At 45.8% G+C, this 22,730-nt stretch overlaps 1 protein-coding gene across 2 annotated transcripts; it reads right to left on the bottom strand.

Annotated features, from left to right (window-relative positions):
- Window positions 1-2,151: 2,151 nt before the first annotated feature.
- On the bottom strand, window positions 2,152-22,290 carry hprt1 (hypoxanthine phosphoribosyltransferase 1). Of its 2 annotated transcripts, none has more exons than XM_055644096.1 (9): window positions 22,164-22,290; window positions 20,234-20,340; window positions 15,583-15,766; window positions 12,803-12,868; window positions 11,235-11,252; window positions 6,755-6,837; window positions 6,253-6,299; window positions 4,605-4,681; window positions 2,152-2,380 (listed from the first exon to the last, which is right to left on the bottom strand). In XM_055644096.1, exons 1-9 carry the CDS (start codon window positions 22,206-22,208, stop codon window positions 2,333-2,335), a joined length of 675 nt encoding a protein of 224 aa, XP_055500071.1. In that variant the 5' UTR covers window positions 22,209-22,290; the 3' UTR covers window positions 2,152-2,332. The 2 variants fall into 2 exon arrangements, with proteins under 2 accessions (XP_055500071.1, XP_055500070.1); XM_055644095.1 differs by having other exon boundaries at window positions 20,234-20,355; window positions 22,164-22,223.
- Between the last annotated feature and the right edge of the window lie 440 nt (window positions 22,291-22,730).

Genomic DNA, 22,730 nt, shown 5'->3' with positions numbered 1-22,730 from the left:
GGGGGAGTGGGGGGGAAAGGGGGGTGGGGGAGGAGGGGTTGTCACAGCAGATGCCGCTCGCACTGTGCTCACCCCGCACCTTCAGCTTTCGGCTTCACGCAGAGACCCCGGTCCCACTCCGGCTCCGTAACTCTTGCTCTCATTCCCCATCCCCCCCACTCATAACAAGGGCAGAGTTCCCCTTGTCCTCGCCTTCCACCCTACCAGCCATCACATACAACAAATAATCCTCAGACATTTTTGCCACCTCCAACGGGATCCCACCACTGGCCACATCGTCCCATCTCCTCCCGTCTGCTTTCCGCAGAGACCGCTCCCTCTGTAACTCACTGGTCAATTTGTCCCTTCACACCCAAACCACCCCCTCTCCTAGCACTTTCCCTTGCAACCGCAGGAAATGCCACATTTGTCGCTTGACTCCATTCAGGGACCCAAGCAGCCTTTCCAGGTGCGGCAGAGGTTCACCTGCACCTCCTCCAACCTCATCTATTGCATCCGCTGCTCTCGGTGTCAGCTGCTCCACATGAGTCAAGAGTGAAGAGTGTTTATTGTCATATGTCCCGGGCGGGACAATTAAATTCTTACTTGCTGCAGCACAACAGAATATGTGAATACGTGAATATTGTATATTAACAGGGAAAAAAGGAATAAGTTCAATAAATAACAAATATAGTGCAAATAACAATAATATACATAATAATATAGTACATCGGTGAGACCAAGCATAGGCTTGGCGATCGCTTCACCCAACACCTCCACTCGGTTCGCAATAACCAACCTGATCTTCCGGTGGCTCAGCACTTCAACTCCCCCTCCCATTCCGAATCCAACCTTTCTGTCCTGGGTAACTGTCCCATGTTATCAGAACTGAACCTCCTTCCTGCCTCTTGCAGTGACTATTTCCTACTCTCAAATCATCCATTTGTTCCCTAGATGAGTCCATACTAGGACATTTGAGAAAATGCTTTTTTAATAAACGTGATTCCTCACCCCACCAGTGTCTTCTCCATGACCAGTTCTGCTTGCCCTCCCCTAGCCAGGATAGCATTCTCCTATTCCTCACCTGTCACCCCACGAGCCTCCACATCCTACACATTATTCTCCAAAATCTCAGTCACTTCTAACATGCTCCCACCACCAATTACATCTTTCCACTTTCTGTATTGACTATTCCCTCTGCAAGTTCACTCATGCCATCCCACCCAAACCCCCTGCCTATGTGGGAGATGTAACACATCTATATACCTCCACCCAGAGACTTCATCAGTCCTTCCAGGCAAGGTTCACGGGCTCCACTACATCTGGTGTTCCAGATGTGGCCTTCTGTACATCGGTGAGACCAAACATGCATTCAATCTGCCAAGGCCTGCTGAATCTCCCTGTTGCCAACCATTTTTTTCCTCTTACACTAACCTTTCCCATCCCTACACTAACCTTTCTCATCCTCCATTGGAAGTGAGGTCACATGAAAACTGGAGGAACAACACGACTTATTTAACTTGAGTAGCTTATGTCAACAGGATGAACATTGAGGAACATGCCTGAAGAAGTGTCCCAACCCAAAACATTCTGCTGGGATGCTGCTTGACCCGTTGAGCTACTCCACCACTTTGTCTCTTCTCTAGCAGCAATGCATTTTCCATATATACCACCACTCCCCCCTCCCTCCCGGACCCGCACCTACTTCTCCCCGCTCCCTCCATTCCCCCCTCCAGCATCACAAATCACAACTCTTCAATGTATTTGTGTCACACCTTGTCTTTTCATATCTGGCCTTTGTCCAACAATCAAAACTCCCCATCACCTGTATCCTATTACTTGACAGGCTTTGTCTTGCCCCTCTTTTCCAGCTTTCTTCCCCCACCCCCACCCTCCCCTCAATCACAATCAGTCTGAACTAGGGTCCCGACCCAAAACGTCACCTAATCATGTTCTCCAGAGATGTGTAGGAAAGAACTGCAGATGTAGACACAAAATGCTGGAGTGACTCTGCGGGACAGGCAGCATCTCTGGAGAGAAGGAATGGGCGACGTTTCGGGTCGAGACCCTTCTCCAGAGATGCTGTCCGACCCGCTGAGTTACTCCAGCACTGTCATTTTGTCTAAAAACATTAATTCATTTCTGAACATGAATGAAATGGAATGCCACAAATTGTTGATAGTCTGGATTTATGTTTTACAGTACAAAAATAAACACTTCTTCATGATGGGCCCTTTAAATATCTAGATTCACAGACAGCAACAAGTACACAGCAATGGGCACAAGTATCTTCAGAGTGCCATCAGAAGGTTCCAATCAACATATCCAATCCTTCATTCACATGCCATGAATCTCATGCCTTATACTTTTCCTTTCCCTTTTCACTGATTACACAAATATGCTGAAAAAGAGAATTAACAGAAAAAAGGAATCAATAAGGGCAGAGAGTATTCTCCATTTGTAAATAAACTCGTTGCTGAGCACAATCAGTACTGACATTTGAACATTTGGTGAGAAGAGAGCCAATACTGCACCAACACCAATGAACAGAATTAAACAGCAGAACCACCAAGATAGAACCACCAAACAGCAAATAGAGAAACACGTGCACAAATGGACATATGACAAGGGCATTTTGGATTGCTTGTGCCAATTCTCAGGGCGGAGAACCAGTGAAAGCTGGACAGATTGTTGATCAACTGTCTGTACGAAACTTCCATGTGGGGTCGTTGCCAACCCATTGACGAGACCAGGGTTTGACAGTACGAAGAAAACTTACAGCAGATTCAGACAGGGAAGAATTCAAAATGATATGAATACATCCTGAAAACTAGATGGGGAAAGGGTTTAAGGCAGAATAAACAAATGGGACAAGCTCAGCGATACATCTTGGTTGGTGTGGACGAGTTGGACCAAAGGATGACACAAAAAAGCTGGAGTAACTCAGCGGGTCAGGCAAACGTCTTGAGAAAAGGAATAGGTGACGTCTTGGGTCAAGACCAAAGGGTCTGTTTCCATGCTGTCCAACTCTGACTCTAAACATAGGCTGAAAATGGAAATAATTTAAGTGCTTAATCATTTACGTTTTATTACAAGGAGACCAGCGATCTGAACGAAGGGCACAGGTAGACACATGGGATTATAACACTGCTGCTGTGAGTGAACACCAAGGTGGGCATAACCATCATCTTCAGTATGCTTGGAAGAAATTTCTATTGCCAAATGCCACCTAGGCATGTAACAGAACAAGTTAGTACAATACCAGATGAGGCAAATGGGATGGTTCCTTTGTTACTAAATCGGATGGGGACGTCTGTCTTCACTATGGGAAGACTGGAAAATGGAAGAACCAGCACAACGGCTAAACAGACTACTCATATTTCTCATGTTAAAAACAAGGAGGAGCGACAAAGTAACACACTTCTAATGCAACTAAGAAATGTGTACGTGCGCCTCGTCACTGTGCCTAGTCACATGTGACAATAAAGTATTCCTATAATGTTTAAAGTTGGCAGAATATGTTGAGATTAGTGAGGTTTCATGTAAAATAGAATTGTTGAATATGCTTAAAACACTATATAATTATGCAACAAAATTTTTCAATTTAACCACGAATCGCTCTCCAAACCACCTTGAACTTCAAGTGTAGTCCTGACCTTTCAGAGAACTTTAACATTGTATTTGAAAAGTTTCAAGCTGCAGATGATTAAAATCTGAAATAAAAACAAATGCTTGAAGTACGGAAGGATTTGGATTAACAAGCTGCTGTTGGAGATGAGTGGGGGGGGGGGGGGGGTATGAGAATTAGCAGCTTGTTCATCGGAATCAGAGGGAATAGATTACAGAGAAATACGTGTGGGAATGCAACTACTCCAACAGCTAGCATAGTCTCGATGGGCTGAATAGCCTCCAACTATTTCATAAATATACTATGACCCTGAAACATAATGAAACTTTTCTCTCCACCTAAGCTCTTGGACCTGTTGAGTGTTTCCAGCATTATCTGTCAGTATTATAATATTAGACAGGGAGCAGCGAGGAATAGGAGGACCCAATATCACAATTCTGAGTTTGGATAAAGTTGAACTTCGCCCCTCAACCCCAACAGGCATCAATCCAGAGAGCAGCATGTATCGCTCCCAGTTTTCCGTACTGCATCAACACAGGAATGTTGGTTAGGGCAACCTCCAGGTGATGGTGTCCCCATGCTTTTGCTGTCCTTATCCCTCCTGCAGTTGGGTTTGGGAGGTACAGTCTAAGAAGTCTTCCCTGTATCTTGTGTTTTGATTTTGATTTAGGTTAGAGATACAGCATGGAAACAGTCCTTTGGTGCACTAAGTCTATGCCAACCATCGATCTCCTGTTCACACGACTTCTGTGTTGTCCCACTTTCTCATCCACACTAGGGGCAATTTAGAGGCCAATTAACCTACAGATCACACATCTTTGTAACTTGGGAGGAAACCGGAACAGCAAGGAAACTAGATTTCCAGTATTCACAAGTTTTTCCTTTGTAAACCCAAGGAGATCTCATCTTTAATTCAATAAAAGTAATAAATGCATGCACAATGATGCCAACAGTTAATAAATCAAGAATCTACAATTATGAATTTGTCTCTACTTACATTCAAATCCCTAAAGTATTCATTATAATCAAGCGCATATCCAACCACAAATTTGTCAGGAACTTCAAATCCAACGACTGGAAGAAAAGTTCTGAGTTAGCGACACATTTAGAAATTGTAAATATAAATAACAAGATAAGGCAATGTCAGTAAAGGTGGCAATAACTGATCCCACCCTCTCAGCTTGACACCGACCCCTTCACCAATGTGACTGACACTGCCAAAACATTACAATAAGCGAGTTTGGTATTCCGAAAAACGCAAGGAATCATGGGATTGGTCAAGGGTCATTCATGATAAAGAAAAAGAGAACGAAGCGCTGGCTGTATAAACTGTGTATAAATTCTTATCTTTATTCATAATTCATGTGTAAAAATATATTTAATCTGAGGAACGGGGGTGCCAGGTAGCAGGAGAGCAGGGTGAAACAGCGAGAGAGAGGGGGCAGATGCAAATGGGAGACGGGGAGAGACTGGACCGGCGGATAGACATTCTTGGCAGCCTGCATTTCATCCGTAGTCAGGATCGAACCCAGGTCTCTGGCGCAGCAAGCGCTGTTGAATTGCTACTGGACCGTCCCTGTCCCCTCCCGAGTGTCCCATCCCTGTCCAGGGGCGGATGGAGATATCTCGGGTGGCCCTGGACTGACGGGACACCAGCCCGGAGCAGTGGCGACCCAGGCTTACAGCCAGCGTGGAGATGAAGCGCTAACTCCAGCTCAACTCTGTCTGTCCGGCCGGGTTAACCGATAGCCTTGGACTGATGGGACACCGGCCCGGAGCAGTGGCGGTCCAGGCTTACAGCCAGTGAGGAGATGAAGTGCCAACTCCAGCTCAACGCTGCTCCAACTCCCGAAGAAGCTGTTCCACGACGGGCCGGGGACCGTCAGCTGCACCTCTTGCTTTATCCAGTGGCTCTCGGTTAACACCCTCGGTGCCGGCGTAAGCCAAACATCAGTCATCCACGGAGATACACACAAAATGCTACAGTAACTCAGCGGGACAGGCACCATCTTTCATGAAACGAAGGTCTGTATACATGCAGTAGCTCAGCTGCCGAGAATGTTTATCTCGAGTGACCTATGACCTGGGCATGCGCAGTTGAAATATCGAACTCGCTTATTAAATGTTCCTTCTGTAAAAAGCATCCTAACCTGGTCCCTGCTGAATGAGCAGAGATGAGGAAGGCTCCATTTAAGGCTGTACATAGTGGTGGTAGGTGGGGAAGGAATGCGGAGATAAACCAGGCATGACCCCAGCGAGGCAGGCACGTTCTAAATGGCTAGTTCCTTCCTCTATCTTTTGTTATTAATTAAGATCATAGATTAGCCATTGTCACATCGATTGGCAGAACAGGCCAAGAGTCACATGACCTCCCAAACCTATTGTTCTTTGTTTCCCTATTTCCCCAAGCCTCTGATCCAGAAATATTATAGCATTTAGCATGATCTTTAACGGATGCAAATTAATTTTTAAATCAAATTTTTTTCCCCCACATTGGATCAGTAAGTTGTGACTACAAACAGGAATTCATCGTTTAGTGCTTGAAGCCAGGGTTTGAGGTGTGAGGTATGTGTTTGTGTCTCCAATTGGGCCAGTGCTTCATCCCAGTTAAAGCAAACAAGATACAGTGACTTAACGATACTCACAATCTGGCCGATACCCGACGCTTCGTGGAGTTCGTTTAACCAGCAGACTAATAAAAGGAGAGTGTAATTGGAATGATGCAGCAACACTGACAGATATTATTGATTCAACACCACAGACACCAGCAAAATGTACATAATAGCATTTATGACATGCCACTTTGAACAATTCAAGATAAACATCAGCCCTCTCCACATTGGAAGGTAATTAATGATGAGAAGCCATGAGCTTGTCTGTTATGTACGGTGGAACACACGTCATTGTTACAATAAATGTGGTGAAACAGCGTCTTTAATCTGCTCGGTGAGTGACAGAATGCTGAACACTACACGGGCAAGGCAGTACTCGGCACTGTTCTGGATTAATGAGTGCAGAGTGGGGTAATTAGCTGATGAGGTGTTCACTGGATCTAGGTACAGGATAACAATCCTGGATCCAAGTCAGATGGTGAGTGTAACACCGAGTCCTTATCCCATGCTGCTCACTCACGCAACCCCAACTTACCTCACCACCTTCACCATGTTGGGTTTGTATTCTTGCAACATGCTCAGCAAAGTTTGCATCGTTTTGCCCGTATCAATAATATCCTGAAAATAAAAGCAGCGGTATGAGCTGATGCACACTAAGCAAAACCCACCTTCATAGAAACATAGAAAATAGGTGCAGGAGGAGGCCATTTGGCCCTTCGAGCCAGCACCGCCATTCATTGTGATCATGGCTGATCGTCCACAATCAATAACCCGTGCCATCTTGTCCCTCTGCCATGCCTGCATCACTGATACTACTCCACTCCTCTTCCTGATTACTCTCCAGTCAGTTAACTCGATGTAATGACATGGATGTAGAGACTGATCTTTCTCCATCAGAACTGATTTAGTCGCCATTGCCCCCTCCCTGTCCTGCAAACGCCCACAATGCACCTGCGTGCTTGTGGCCACCTCACACCACCAAAGCCCACTCACACTTCACACCCCCACAGGTGGGAGTGCCCCAAGCTCCAAAATGTCTCCTAATTCTAAAACAAGGAACTGCAGCTGCTGGTTTACATAAAAAGACACAGTACTGGAGTAACACATTGGGTCACACAAACCTTTGTTCACCTAATATAATGACTATTTACCTCAATATCCTCGTTTATTGAGCAGCAGTTTTGGCTTCATAGAAGGAAACAGTGATGGTGGAAGGTTCTTTTTCAGGCTCGAGGCCTGTGACTAGTGGTGTGCCTCAGGGATCAGTGCTGTTTGTAGTTTATATTAATGATTTGGATGAGAATGTACAAGGCATAATTAGTAAGTTTACAGATGACTAAGTGGCATTGTAGACAGTGAAAATGGTTATCAAGAATTACACCAGGTTGTTTATTAGCTGGGCAAGTGAGCTGAGGAATGGTCAATGGAGTTTAATGCAGATAAGTGTGAGGTTGCATTTGTGGATGTCAAACCAGGACAGGTCCTTCACAGTGAATCGCAGGTCCTTGAGGAGTGATGTAGATCAGAGGGATCAAGGAGTGCAGGTACATAGTTCCTTGCAAGTGGCATCACAGGTGGATAGGATAGTCAAGACGGCTTTTGATACATTGGGCTTCATCAGTCAGGATAATGAGTATAGAAATTGGGATGTTACGTTTTTAATTGTACAAGACGTTGGTGAGGCTGCATTTGGAGTATTGTGTTTAGTTTTGATCACAACGCTCCAGGAAGGATGTCATCAAGCTGGGAAAAGTGCAGAGAAGATTTAGGGAAATGTTGACAGGACTGTTGACCTGAGCTATAGGGAGAAGTTGGGCAGGGAAGAACTTTGTTCTTTGGAGTGCAACAGACTAAGGGGTGATCTTATAGAGGTGTATTAAATAACTAGCGGGTTAGGGTGAATGCACAGGGACATTTACCCAGAGTAGGGCAATCAAGAAGCAGAGGACATACAATGCATTCAGAAAGTATTCAGACCCCTTCACTTTTTCCACATTTTGTTACGTTACAGCCTTATTTTAAAATGGATTAAATTCTTTTTTTTAATCATCAATCTACACACAATACGCAGAAGCGAAAATAGGTGTTTATACTTTTTTGCAAAGTAATTAAAAATAAATAACTGAAATAGCACATTTACATAAGTATTCAGATCCTTAGCTATGACACTCAAAATTGAGGTTAGGTTCATCCTGTTTCCATTGATTATCCTTGAGATGTTTCTACAAATTGATTGGAGTCCACCAGTGGTAAATTAAATAGATTGGACATGATTTGGAAAGGCACACACCTGTCTTTATAAGGTCCCACAGTTGACAGTGCATGTCAGAGCAAAAACCAAGCCATGAAGACGAAGGAATTGTCCGTAGACTTCCGAGACAGGATTGTGTCGAGACACAAATTTGTGGGAGGGTATAAAACAATTTCTGCAGCAGATCCTGAAGAGCAGTGGCCTCTTAAATGGAAAAACTTTAGCACCACCAGGACTCTCCATAGAGCTGGCTGCCCGGCCAAACTGAGCAATCAGAAGAGAAGAGCCTTGGTCAGGGAGGTGACCAAGAACCTGATGGTCACTCTGACAGAGCTCCAGAGTTCCTTTGTGGAGATGGGAGAACCTTCCAGAAGGACAACTACATTTGCAGCACTCCACCAATCAGGCCTTTATGGTAGAGTGGCCAGACGGAAGCCACTCCTCAGTAAAAGGCACATAACAGCCCGCTTGGAGTTTGCCAAAAGGCACCTAAAGGACTCTTAGACCATGACAAACAAGATTCTCTGGTCTGAGGAAACCAAGATTGAACTCTTTGGCCTGAATGCCAAGCATCACGTCTGGGGGAAACCAGGCACCGCTCATCACCTGGCCAATACCATACCTACGGTGAAGCATGGTGGTGGCAGCATCATGCTGTGGGGATGTTTTTCAGCGATGGGAACTGGGAGACTAGTCAGGATTGAGGGAAAGATGAACGGAGCAAAGTACAGAGAGATCCTTGATGAAAGCCTGCTTCAGAGCATTCTGGACAACCTTCCAACAGGACAATGACCCTAAGCACACAGCCAAGACAACGCAGGAGTGGCTTCGTGATAAGTCTGTGAATGTCCTTGAGAGACCTAGCCAGAGCCTGGACTTGAACCCGATCCAACATCTCTGGAGGGACCTGAAAATAACTGTGCATCGACGCTCCTCATCCAGAGCTTGAGAGGATCTGCAGCGAAGAATGGGAGAAATTACCCAAATACAGGTGTGCCAAGCTTGTAGCGTCATACCCAAGAAGACTTGAGGCTGTAATCGCTGCCAAAAGTGCCTCAACAAAGTACTGCGTAAAGGGTCTGAAAACTTATGCAAATGTGATATTTTTGTTATTTCTTTTTAATTACTTTGCAAAAAATTCTAAACACCTGCTTTCACTTTTTTTATTATAGGGTTATGTGTGTAGATTGATGATAATAAAAATGAATTTAATCCATTTTAGAATAAGGCTTTAGCATAACAAAATATGGAAAAAGTGAAGGGGTCTGAATACTTTCTGAATGCACTGTAAGTTTAAGGTGAGAAGGGAATGATTCAATAAGAACATGAGGGGCAACTTTCACATTCAGAAGGTCATAGGTGTATAGAACGAACTGCCAGAGGGGTTAGTTGAGGCAGGTACAATAACAACAGGTACACAACAGGCAATTGAAAAAATACATATGTAGGAAAGATTTAGAAGGAAATGGGGCCAAACGCAGGCAAATATAACTAGGTTAGATGGGGCATTTTGGTTAGTCGGCCTGGACGAGTTTGGCCGAAGGGCCTGTTTCTGTGTTGAATGAATCTATGGAGTCTCATGGGTCACTAATCAAAGTTGAAAGCATGGTAACAATGCAAACAACTCATTAGCTTCTGCTTATTTGCTCAGCATTTTGAAACAGTAATCAATGCCTTTATTACATCTAGGCTGGATTACTGTAACGCACTCTACTCTGGAGTCGCACGAGCTTCATTGGCTCGTCTCCAGCTGATTCAAAATGCTGCTGCTCGCCTCTTAACCGGAACTCAAAAGAGGAAACACATTATGCCAATTTTGGCCTCCCTTCACTGGCTCCCAGTGCACTTTCGAGTTCATTTTAAAATTATTTTATTTGTTTTTAAATCGTTGAATGGGCCGCCCCGCCTTACCTCTCTGAGCTGCTCCACCCATATGCTCCTGCCTGGTGCCTCAGGTCAGCTGATCAGCTGCTCCTTGAGGTACCAAAGTCTAAGCGGAAGCTCAGAGGGAATAGAGCCTTTTCTGTTGCTGCTCCGGCACTCTGGAACACCTTGCCGTTGCACATCAGACAGGCCCCCTCACTGTCCATCTTCAAATCCACCCTAAAAACTCTTTTATTCTCTGGCTTTCGACACTGGCTGAGACATTGCTCCTGTTTTTAGTGCTTTTAATGTCTTTTAATTTTTACTGTTTTATAGTCCTTTGTTTTACGGTTTTTAATGGTTTGTAATAACTTCTTGTCCATGAGTTCTCATGTATAGCACTTTGTGGCAACTGCAGTTGTTTAAAGTGCTTTATAAATAAAGTTATTATTATTATTATTATTATTAATAATGGTCACTGATTTCACAGTAAACAAGCTTTCTCACTCAATACTCAAACTGCAAAACCATTCACTAAATCTGCTCTCTACCTCTTCAGCAAAAGTGCAAACAGTCCCCATTCCTCTAAACCATTTAGAAGATCCAGGTCTGCATTCACCGGGGTGGATTTGAAGTGCACCCTCTACCATTTTAATCTTGAACTCATACGTAACTTCAGGAACACAACCCCAATGTCATGAGACTAGCAATTCGCAAGATAGAAAGTTACCCCCGATTGTTCCACTATTTCCAGAATCACATTATCTCCATTCACCAATGCAGCTCCGTGTGAGTGTACGCAGGATCACACATTGGGAGAATTTGTACACTCTGAAAGCAACACAATCTCAAACATTCATTAACAATAACACAGAGATTTAATAGAAAGAAAATTACTGACCTCAACAATTAATACATTCTGTCTCCCATGGGTGGATATGAAGAGGGCAAGAAAGAAAAATAGTTTAAAATTCTTTTTTTTTGCATATGTAAACAATATCAGAGACATGTAACCTCCCACCAGAGGCAAGACCAAGCAACATGCACACTAATCATGCAACAGTTCCACCAGTATCCTCACATGTACAGGAAGTCACAAGTGTTAGAGTAGCTCAATGGGTCAGGCAGCACCTCTGGAGACATGGACAGCTGATATTTCATAAACATAGGTCCATTCAATGCAGCAGCCTCAACAAGTTGTTTGTAATGTTAGGCCATTTGGAAAAATGGGCTGAAAGATGGCAGATGGAGTTTAATGCTGATAAATGTGAGGTGCTACACCTTGGCAGGACAAATCAAAATAGGACGTACATGGTAAATGGTAGGAAATTGAATAATACAGTTGAACAGAGGGATCTGGGAATAACCGTGCATAGTTCCTTGAAGGTGGAATCTCATATAGATAGGGTGGTAAAAGAAAGCTTTTGGTATGCTAGCCTTTATAAATCAGAGCATTGAGTATAGAAGCTGGGATGTAATGTTAAAATTGTACAAGGCATTGGTGAGACCAAATCTGGAGTATGGTGTACAATTTTGGTCGCCCAATTATAGGAAGGATGTCAACAAAATAGAGAGAGTACAGAGGAGATTTACTAGAATGTTGCCTGGTTTTCAACAACTAAGTTACAGAGAAAGGTTGAATAAGTTAGGTCTTTATTCTCTGGAGCACAGAAGGTTAAGGGGGGACTTGATAGAAGTCTTTAAAATGATGAGAGGGATAGACAGAGTTGATGTGGACAAGCTTTTCCCTTTGAGAATACGGAAGATTCAAACAAGAGGACATGACTTCAGTAACATGAGGGGGAACCTCTTTACTCAGAGTGGTAGTGGTGTGGAATGAGCTTCCAGTGGAAGTGGTGGCGGCAGGTTCGTTGGTATCATTTAAAAATAAATTGGATAGGCATATGGATGAGAAGGGAATGGAGGGTTATGGTATGAGTGTGGGCAGGTGGGACTAAGGGAAAAAAGTTGTTCGGCACGGACTTGTAGGGCCGAGATGGCCTGTTTCCGTGCTGTAATTGTTATATGGTTATATGGTAATAAAAGTCAGCTTAATTTATTTTGGCTCATTTTATGACGGTGATCAGCGTATCTAATCCACCCTATCTGCTGATGTTCCCATCTCCACACACAGAATGAGTTCAATGGGACTTATTTCCAGAAAGCTGCATAATGTGGATGAGAAGAAATCCGAGATGTACTCTTTCATCAGCGGGGTGCTGGCTGAACACAACAGCAGGAAAGCTATGCTCTAACTGCAGGCCAAGTGCCAGCATGGAAACAATGGGCTGAATGGGCCGTATTCCATGCTATAGGATTATGAAGATGAATGAACAACCCTGGTGGATGGACCATCTAAAACACGCTAACATGTTAGCATGATTTAAAAGAACTTTCAACGCCAACCAGAGCCACCACAGGTGCTTCCCTCCACATTCGCCTCCTCGTCACCTGCAAACATTGTCACACCTTTCCAGTCAAGGTCGAGAGGTCATCTCCACCGATCACTTTGATCTCTCCTGTCGACTGATCATTCTGCAAATTAAAACAAATTGGATGGAAATGTAAGAATACTGTTTTAACAATTGATTGGGGGAAGGCGAGATAGCTTGTGTTATAGGACAGGTGCGTACAGTAGTTCATATTCTACTCCTTTTACTGGACTTGTAAGCTCCCAAAACATGACGTGAAGGGTTCCAATTAGTCATACAGCATGGAAACAGGCCCCTCGGCTCATGCTGACCTAGGTGACCCAAGCTCTTGTCATGTGAGCAGTCACAGGCCAAAGGTTCCCCAAAGTCACTGGGGTTTTTGCATTTCTTCCAGAATTCTTTGAGCACATTCATGAATCATTACTGAATGTAACAAGAGCCTTGATGCTAGGCAGACTGGCCCAAGGGAGCACACTGACGTTTGTTCATTTGTGCCTCCAGAGCAATGATGACATTTTACCAGTGCCCTTTAGCCCTGGAGCTTTGGAGGCTGTGGTTGAAGGTTGACCTTACAGAAGTTGTAGCGGCAGATTCGTTCAAGAGATTACTCCCTCTAGCCGCTAAATGGACTACATGGTTAAGGGGAATGTCTTCATACGCATGCAAGCTCTCCGTCGGGGACCTTCAGAGCTTCTTCAGAGATAAATCTTCAAAACACAGTCCTTTGATTAATAAATTCTTTATTGGTGATGAAAAACAATAAGGTACATCCAAACTTCTTCTGACTCGTACACTATAATCTTCATTGAACTCCAGCTTATCGCATTAAACGTTAGAAAACTCTTTGTGTCCCCGTTACACTTCGCATGGTCGAAGGGTAAACGTTCCCCATGCTCGTCCAAAACTAAACTAAAAACTAAGCTTCTGCGCAAGAAACTTAGCTCCAAACACGCCCTAACATAAGTCATAAATTCCACCCACAATATAATGGGCAGTCGAAAATTTAAAGACACATGCCATCATTAATGACACACTAAACAAGCCAAATGGCCACTACAGAGGTTTATAAAAGAGTTTCAGACTCGCATACTAAATTTGTTTTAATTGCAGGATTTTCAAAAATAAAGGTCTTCTTTAACAGCTACAAGTTTGTTTGTTACTGCAAGCTAAAAATACTAAAGGCTTTTTTAATAGTGCATCATTGCTCACGTGTCAATAGGAGTGATTCTTGTCAATTACAGAAATAATAGTAGAGATGATAACTGCAGGAAGGTTACATGGAAACAGTTTCTTTTTTCTACAATTTTTTAAAAGCTAAAACAGTGGTTTCATCCTCGTCAATTTGTAAAGTAACTGATGTGGTTCTCTAGTTCCCTTTTGAAACCACGTTAAAGGCAATTCAGCCCCACATAACACACAAATTATTACCCAATTCATCAATCGCATCATGACATGTGGAAACATGTGTCATTGCAGAACTACCTGTAGTGTAGATGGGCATAGACACAAAATGCTGGAGTAACTCAGCAGGACACGCAGCATCTCTGAGTAGAAGGAATGGGTTACTTTTTGGGTCGAGACCCTTCTTCATACTGAAGTCAGGGGAGAGGGAGATACAGAGATAAGGAAGTGTGAGGTGTGAAAACAAGACAAAGGGGATGGAGTTATACACTTCTAACCAGAGATGCTGCCTGTCGCGAAGTTACTCCAGCATTTTGTGTCTATCTTCGGTTTAAAACAGCATCTGCAATTCCTTGGTACATAAAAAAGCTGGAGAAACTCAGCGGGTGCAGCAGCATCTATGGAGCGAAGGAAATAGGCAACGTTTCGGGCCGTAACCTATCTGTAATTCCTTCCTACACTTGTAGATGTGCATGTTGGTCGGCATAGATACAGTGATCCTTTGATGCTATGTACCTCTGACTCTATTCTAGCTGTGGTCCTTCAATAGCCAAACAATTATTACAGAACCACCCAAATCCGAAACTCCAAAAAAGGCCAACTTGCTATTTACACCCTCAACATTTTCCCTTCAAAGTTTTGAAATTAATGCACAAAAATATCCAGTCGCCGACGTTGCTGATCTGCAACCTTTTTAATTTAAGTAATAGTCTTTGGATTCCTCTCATTGAAATGCATAACCCCTCACTTTCCCACAGTAAAGTCTATTTTAAAAGACCCTCCCATTCACTCAACATTCACATACAATATATTCTCCAGGAAGCACAAATATCCTCATCGCAACATTTCCTTCATCCATTTCCTGTCATCGCCTCATATTACACTCTGCCTCCATATCCAGTTCATCAATGTAACTAAGGAATTGAGAGTCTAAAACTCTGCATACTCCACTGGTCGAATCCTTACAACCCGAGAGACCTTGTTTACTTCAATTAATTTTTCCATGTGATAACCAAACTTCAATCTCTAACACAAATGCCAAGAGCTCTTAACATGTGCACCAGAAATGGACAGTCAATGACCTGAAACATAGCTCATTCCTTCTCTCCATAGATGCTGCCTCACCCGCTGAGTTACTCCAGCATTTTGCGTCTACCTCGGATAGTCAACATTGCAAGTTGGGACCCTTCTTCAGATTTCAGACACTAGCTCGATTTAGACATGTCATCACTGGTTCAGATCCCTGAACTTCCTTGCCAGACCACTTTTAACATCCTCACCATGGATTAAACTGATCCCCACCACCCGCAAGACAGGTAAGTGATGGACTGCAGACGCAGACGTGGAAAACCAAAAAGCCCATCAGTTGTACATTGTGCCAAGATATGGAGTAAAGAATTGATTAAAAATGCTTACACAGTAACTCTTTAAGCGAATGAAGTCCACCGTCATTGGGATTGATTGGTCACTGTTGCGATTCAAGGCTTTGATGTAGTCTAAAAGGTCAGCAAAAAACTTATAACCACCCTTGAGTACACAGAGAGCAACAATGTGATGATCTCCCATGGCCTTCATTATTTCTTTTGCCAAACGCTCAGTCCTGTGGACACAAACAGACTTGCATTCACAACTTTATAATTCATTCTAAAATCAGTCTACATGAAATCAACATGAGAAGAAAGACAAGATTTAGTTCCTGAGCAAGATCAGGTCCCTGCATAGACTGGACATTTACATGGGAAAGACGCTGCCTCCTTCAGGGAAAATGAAATTGTAGATGGTCTTAAATAATATTCAAATGTATCCATTTTAACTATTCACTGGACCAAGTGAGGCCTGTTGGGTCCCGTCCTCTCAACGCGCGGTTGCGGGGGCGGCCTGCAGCATCACACCCCCACACACTAACCACCCCCCACACACACGCTAACCACCCCCCACACACACGCTAACCACCCCCCACACACACACACCACCCCCCACACACACACTAACCACCCCCACACACACCACTAACACCCCACACACACACTAACCACCCCCCCACACACACGCTAACCCCCCACACACCTAACACACACACACACGCTAACCACCACACACACGCTAACCACCCCCCCACACACACACACGCTAACCACCACACACACGCTAACCACCCCCACACACACGCTAACCACACATACACACGCTAACTACACACACACACGCTAACCACCACACACACGCTAACCACCCCCCCACACGCTAACCACCCCCCCACACCCACCACCACACACACGCTAACCCCCCCCACACACGCTAACCACCCCCACACACACGCTACACCACACATGCTAACCACCCCCCCCCACACACACAACTAACCACTCCCCCCCCCAAAACACACTAACCACCCCACACACAAACCACCCCCCTTGATATTATATTAATATTATTAATTTGCTCCTTTTACCCCATCTACTCCAGCATAGCCCCCAACTCACAGCGCGGCTAGCCCCAGGGTAGAGACAGAGAGGGCAGAGGCCAAGAGAGGGAGAGGGGGTAGAGAGAGAGGAGAGGAGAGAGAGGGGTCAGAGGCTGAGAGAGAGGGGCAGAGGCTGAGAGAGAGGGGCAGAGAGAGGGAGGCAGGGGGGGGGAGAGAGCGGGGGGGAGAGAGAGAGGGGGGAAGATAGAGAGGGGGGGAAGATAGAGAGGGGGGGAAGATAGAGGGGGGGGGAGATAGGGGGGGGGAAGATAGGGGGGGGGGGGAAGATAGGGGGGGGGAAGATAGGGGGGGGGAAGATGGGGGGAAGATAGGGGGGGGGGAAGATAGAGAGGGGGGAGGAGAGAGGGATATAGAGGGGGGGGGGGAGAGAGAGGGGGGGGAGAGGGGGAGAGAGAGGGGGGGGGGAGAGGGGGAGTGAGAGAGAGAGGGAGAGGTGAGAAATGGGGAGAGAGAGAGAGAGGGAGAGAGAGACGGAGAGAGAGAGGGGGAGGGAGGGGAGAGAGGGGGGGAGAGAGAGGGATAGAGAGGGAGGGATAGAGAGGGAGATAGGGGGGAGAGAGAGAGGGGGGGAGAGAGAGAGAGAGGAGGGGGCAAGAGGAGCGGGGAGAGGACTTCTATCATTTGAACAAAAATGTAGGTAGGCTGATTAGTAAGTTTACAGACGACAGATAATTTGGTAAAATTGAGGGTTGTGACATCATGATGGCGCAGCGGTGGAGTTACTATCTTACAGCGCCAGAGACCCAGGTTCGATACTGACTATGGGTGTTGTCAATATGAGGTTTGAACGTTCTCCCCATGACCTGCGTGTGTATTCTCTGGATGCTCCGGTTTCCTCCCACGTTCCAAAGATGTACAGGTTCGTAGGTTAATTGGCTTAATAAAATGGTAAATTGGCCCTAATGTGTGTAGGATAGCGTTTGTGTGTGGGGATCACTGGTCGGCGTGGACTAGGTGGGCCGAAGGGATCGTTTCCCTGCTGTGTCCGAAACAAAACATGTTAAACAAGCTAGCCATCTCATAATTACAGGCTATACTGACAGAAAAACAAGGGGCTACCATGAGGTGAAGCAGTTGGTGCTGGCAGGGAATGCGGGAGGTCCAGCAGCAGTTGTGGGCGGAAAGTCCCAATGTCGTGGTTTGAAACCCTGCATCAGGATTAACAGTGGAGAGGAAAGATAACCAGTGTTAAGAAGAGACAGAGGCCAGGTGTTGGACAGGAGAGCAGTGAAGAATCATAAGCAGTATACCCCGTGACCATTCTCCTCTCAAACAGATCAAGCCAATTAATATTATGTCAAGCATGACTTCCGAGGAAGGCAGCAACAGGCAAGTTTATGGCATTATATAACCATATAGCAATTACAGCACGGAAACAGGCCATCTCGACCCTTCTAGTCCGTGCCGAACACGTATTCTCCCCTAGTCCCATACACCTGCGTTCAGACCATAACCATCCATACCTTTCCCGTCCATATAACTATCCAATTTATTTTTAAATGATAAAAACGAACCTGCCTCCACCATCTTCACTGGAAGCTCATTCCACACAGCCACCACTCTCTGAGTAAAGAAGTTCCCTCTCATGTTACCCCTAAACTTCTATCCCTTAATTCTCGTCATGTCCCCTTGTTTGAACCTTCCCTACTCTCAGTGGGAAAAGCTTATCCACGTCAACTCTGTCTATCCCTCTCATCATTTTAAAGACCTCTATCAAGTCCCCCCTTAACCTTCTGCGCTCCAAAGAATAAAGCCCTAACTTGTTCAACCTTTCTCTGTAACTTAGTTGCTGAAACCCAGGCAACATTCTAGTAAATCTCCTCTGTACTCTCTCTATTTTGTTGACATCCTTCCTATAATTAGGCGACCAAAATTGTACACCATACTCCAAAATTGGCCTCACCAATGCCTTGTACAATTTTAACATTACATCCCAACTTCTATACTCAATGCTCTGATTTATAAATGCAAGCACACCAAAAGCTTTCTTTACCACCCTATCTACATGAGATTCCACTTTCAGGGAACTGTGCAGTTATTCCCAGATCCCTCTGTTCACCTGCATTCTTCAATTCCCTACCATTTACCATGTACGTCCTATTTTGATTTGTCCTGCCAAGATGTAGCACCTCACACTTATCAGCATTAAACTCCACCTGCCATCTTTCAGCCCACTCTTCCAACTGGCATAAATCTCTCTGTAGACTTTGAAAATTTACTTCATTATCCACAACCCCACCTATCTTAGTATAATCTGCATACTTACTAATCCAATTTACCACACCATCATCCAGATCATTGATGTACATGACAAACAACAGTGGACCCAACACAGATCCCTGTGGCACCCCACTAGTCACTGGCCTCCAACCTGACAAACAACCATCCACCATTACTCTCTGGCATCTCCCATTCAGCCACTGTTGAATCCATCTTGCTACTCCTCCATTAATCCCCAACCATTGAACCTTCTTAACCAACCTTCCGTGAGGAACCTTGTCAAAGGCCTTACTGAAGTCCATGTATACAACATCCACTGCTTTACCCTCATCAATTTCCCGAGTAACCTCTTCAAAAAATTCAAGAAGATTAGTCAAACATGACCTTCCAGGCACAAATCCATGTTGACTGTTCCTAATCAGACCCTGTTTATCCAGATGCTTATATATATTATCTCTAAGTATCCTTTCCATTAATTTGCCCACCACTGACGTCAAACTAACAGGTCTATAATTGCTAGGTTTACTCTTAGACCCCTTTTTAAACAATGGAACAACATGCGCAGTACGCCAATCCTCCGGCACTATTCCCGTTTCTAATGACATTTGAAATATTTCTGTCATAGCCCCTGCTATTTCTACACTAACTTCCCTCAATGTCCTAGGGAATATCCTGTCCGGACCTGGAGACTTATCCACTTTTATATTTCTCAAAAGTGTCAGTACTTCCTCTTCTTTGATCCTCAGTTTCCATAGCTACTCTACTTGTTTCCCTTACCTCACATAATTCAATATCCTTGTCCTTGGTGAATACCGAAGAAAAGAAATTGTTCAATATCTCCCCCATCTCTTTTGGCTCTGCAGATAGCTGTCCACTCTGACTCTCTAATGGACCAACTTTATCCCTCGTTATCCTTTTGCTATTAATATAGCTGTAGAAACCCTTTGGATTTACGACATTGTGGATGTCTCAGCTGCACAGCTAGGATGTAGAGAGGAGGAGAGCTTTTCCCATGTACATGAATACTTTGGAACTTTCCTTAATCTTGTCCAACAGTAATATTTCATGCCCAATCTTTGCCCTCGCAAGTTTCTTTAAAAAACCCCTACACTTCCAGCACTCTTTGAGTGCATTCCCCATTTTACCCACTCCTCAACCCCTGCCACATGCTTTTGTTTTAACCAACCCACGATATCAACACCCAAGGTTCTTTAGACTCAATGTACAAGGAATTTTTCTTCCTTACAGGAACACTTTGGACCCTAACTGTCCTGCTCAAATCCTGCAACGGGCTTCCCACTAGCTTCCCATTGGTTGCAGGATTTAGTTGAAGATCCATTGCATACATGAAAGGCCACTCACCGGTCCATGATTAAACCATGAGGAATAAATACTCGCTCCAGATCATTGGAATAATGTTTAGGAATACAAAACAGATCGAGGTCATAACCTTGCTCATCATCAGTAATCTGAAAAACAAAATCCTTCAGATCTATACAAACGGAAGTTCTTAGCATTGTGGAAATTTAACAAAACAATGAAATGTCTAAAACATTTGAGATTGATCGGCATATTTTATGACATGATGGATATTTTAGTCGGCATGGATGTTGCATCAGTGCTCGTTCCTGCCCTGTACAAGTACAGTGCGGTACGGTAGCGCAGCGGTAGAGTTGCTGCCTTACAGCGCCAGAGACCCGGGGTTCATTGCTGACTACAGGTGCTATCTGTTCAGTTTGTACATTCCCCATGTAACTGGTGGATTTTCTCCTAGATCTTCGGTTTCCTCCCACACTCCAGGTTTGTAGGTTAATTGGATTGGTATAAATGTAAATTGTCCTTAGTGTGTGTGGGATAATGTTAATGTGCGGTGATCACTGGTTGGCACGGGCTCGATAAGCCAAAGGGCCTGTTTCCGCGCTGTATCTCTAAACTAAACTAGTGAATTTGGTAGACAAAAGTACTGGAGAAACTCAGCGGGCGCAGCAGCATCTATGGAGCGAAGGAAATAGGCAACGTTTCCGGCCGAAACCCTTCTTCAGACTGATGTAGGGTGGGGGGGTGGGGAAGAGTGAATTTGGTATGATTCAATGCATTACTCCAGTTCTCACTGCTCCAGCTTTACAGATGAGGAAGAGGTTACAGATAGCAAAAACTAACATATTTCACATTTGATCCAAGAGGTTATTAAACCCATCAAGTCAATGCCAGCTCACCGAGCCACCTACTCGTGTCACCTCTTGCATGTTCACTCATACCTGTGAGATAATCCCATCAATTTACAGTAGCCAATTGATCTTTGGGTGTGGAAGGAAACCAAAGCAACGGGGGGTGGGGGAGAAACACACGTCGTTATGATGCAACTACAGACAGTCAGCACCACAGAGTCGAACCCGAATCGCGGAGCTGCATTATATCGAGGATAGGAGAGGAAATGTTGCAGGGAACCCGAACCAGGCGGATAAATCGGGGCAAGAGGACCCGACCCGAGTCAGATTAAAAATCAGGCGCTGTGGTGCAGCGGTAGAGTTGCTGCCTTGCGGCGCCAAAGACCCGGGTTCGATCCTAACTACGGGTGTTGTTTGTATGTAGTTTGTAAGTTCTCCCCGTGACCTTTTTGGTTTTCGCCGATATCTTCCGTTTCCTCCCACACTTAAGACCTACAGGTTTAATTGGCTTGGTATAAGTGTAAATTGCCCCTTGTGTTAATGTGTGGGGATCGCTGGTCGCTGCAGGCTCGGTTGGCCGAAGGGCGTTTCCGCGCTGGATCTCTTGATGGAGACAGCGTTCTCCATCAAGAAAAATACATTCTGCACCCAACGCCTCGATTCCTAACCTTGGACATTCATTCACCCAGAAAATCTCTGCGAGCACCGCAGCCAGGGCTGTGCAGAGGCGGCGACGGTGAACAGGGGCCAAGGCCGGGCAAAAATGACAGCCCGAGCCGTCGGACCTCACTCACGCTGCAGCCGCTCCCCGGGCGGCGAGATACTGGAGTAACAGTGGGACAGGCTGAAGGAACGAACCGACCCCAAACATCAGCCCCGTTCCTTCTCTCCACAGATGCTGCCCGACCCGCTGAGTTACTCCAGCACTTTGTGTCTGTCTAATCTAAACCCGCATCTGCAGTTCCATCCCACACATGTCCACATGGCTGCCTGACCTCTGGGCGGCCCAGTCCGGCCTGACACCGGGCCCTGCGCTCAACACAGGACACCTGGACATCGCCAAACCCCTGGCCCCATTGACAGCCCGATCCTTCGCCCCATCCGCGGGTCCAGCCGCCACTCACCACCACGCAGCCCGACCTCGTCGTCGCAGCCGCCGCCGCCGCCATCGCGCCCTCACCGCGCACCAGCGCTCCCACCACCCTCCACAGCAGCCAATCAGCGCTCACCGCTGACCAGCTTCTCTCACCCAATCGCTGTGCGGCTTTCCGCAACCACGCCGCCTCCTATTGGTGCAGACAGACCGACGGCGGGGCGACCAATCAGCAGCGCGGTATGGGGGCGGCCGGCGGTTCCCCAGCGACCGGGTGCAGGTGCAGGTGCCGGCCGCTGCCCCTAGATGTCGCTGCCCGGCTCGGCCCGCGGTTCCCCAGCGACCGGGTGCAGGTGCCTGCCGCTGCCCCTAGATGTCGCTGCCCTGCCCGGCCCGCGGTTCCCCAGCGACCGGGGGGGGGATCTTTGACCAGGACCGGGTGCAGGTGCCGGCCGCTGCCCATTGTCCGGGATGGGACCCGCGAGTAGGGGGTTCTTCTCCTGCGGGCCGGAGCCGGAGCCGGGCCTGGAACCTGTGCGCTCCGTTGGGCCCAGAGTTCGGAGCCCCGCCGTTGACAGGGAGGGAACCGCCTGCGGTT

Source organism: Leucoraja erinacea, chromosome 12, assembly GCF_028641065.1.
Source record: "Leucoraja erinacea ecotype New England chromosome 12, Leri_hhj_1, whole genome shotgun sequence".
Lineage (NCBI taxonomy): Eukaryota > Metazoa > Chordata > Chondrichthyes > Rajiformes > Rajidae > Leucoraja > Leucoraja erinaceus.
This window is presented reverse-complemented; position numbering and strand designations above follow the sequence as displayed.

Coding starts and splice junctions, on each gene's coding strand:
- hprt1 (XM_055644095.1), bottom strand. CDS start 22,208: ATGGCGGCGGCGGCGGCTGCGACGACGAGGTCGGGCTGCGTGGTG. Junction 20,356..22,163: donor CGAGGTCGGGCTGCGTGGTG/GTGAGTGGCGGC, acceptor ATAGATCTGAAG/GATTTTGTTTTTCAGATTAC. Junction 6,300..6,754: donor AACATGGTGAAGGTGGTGAG/GTAAGTTGGGGT, acceptor TCCTTTTATTAG/TCTGCTGGTTAAACGAACTC.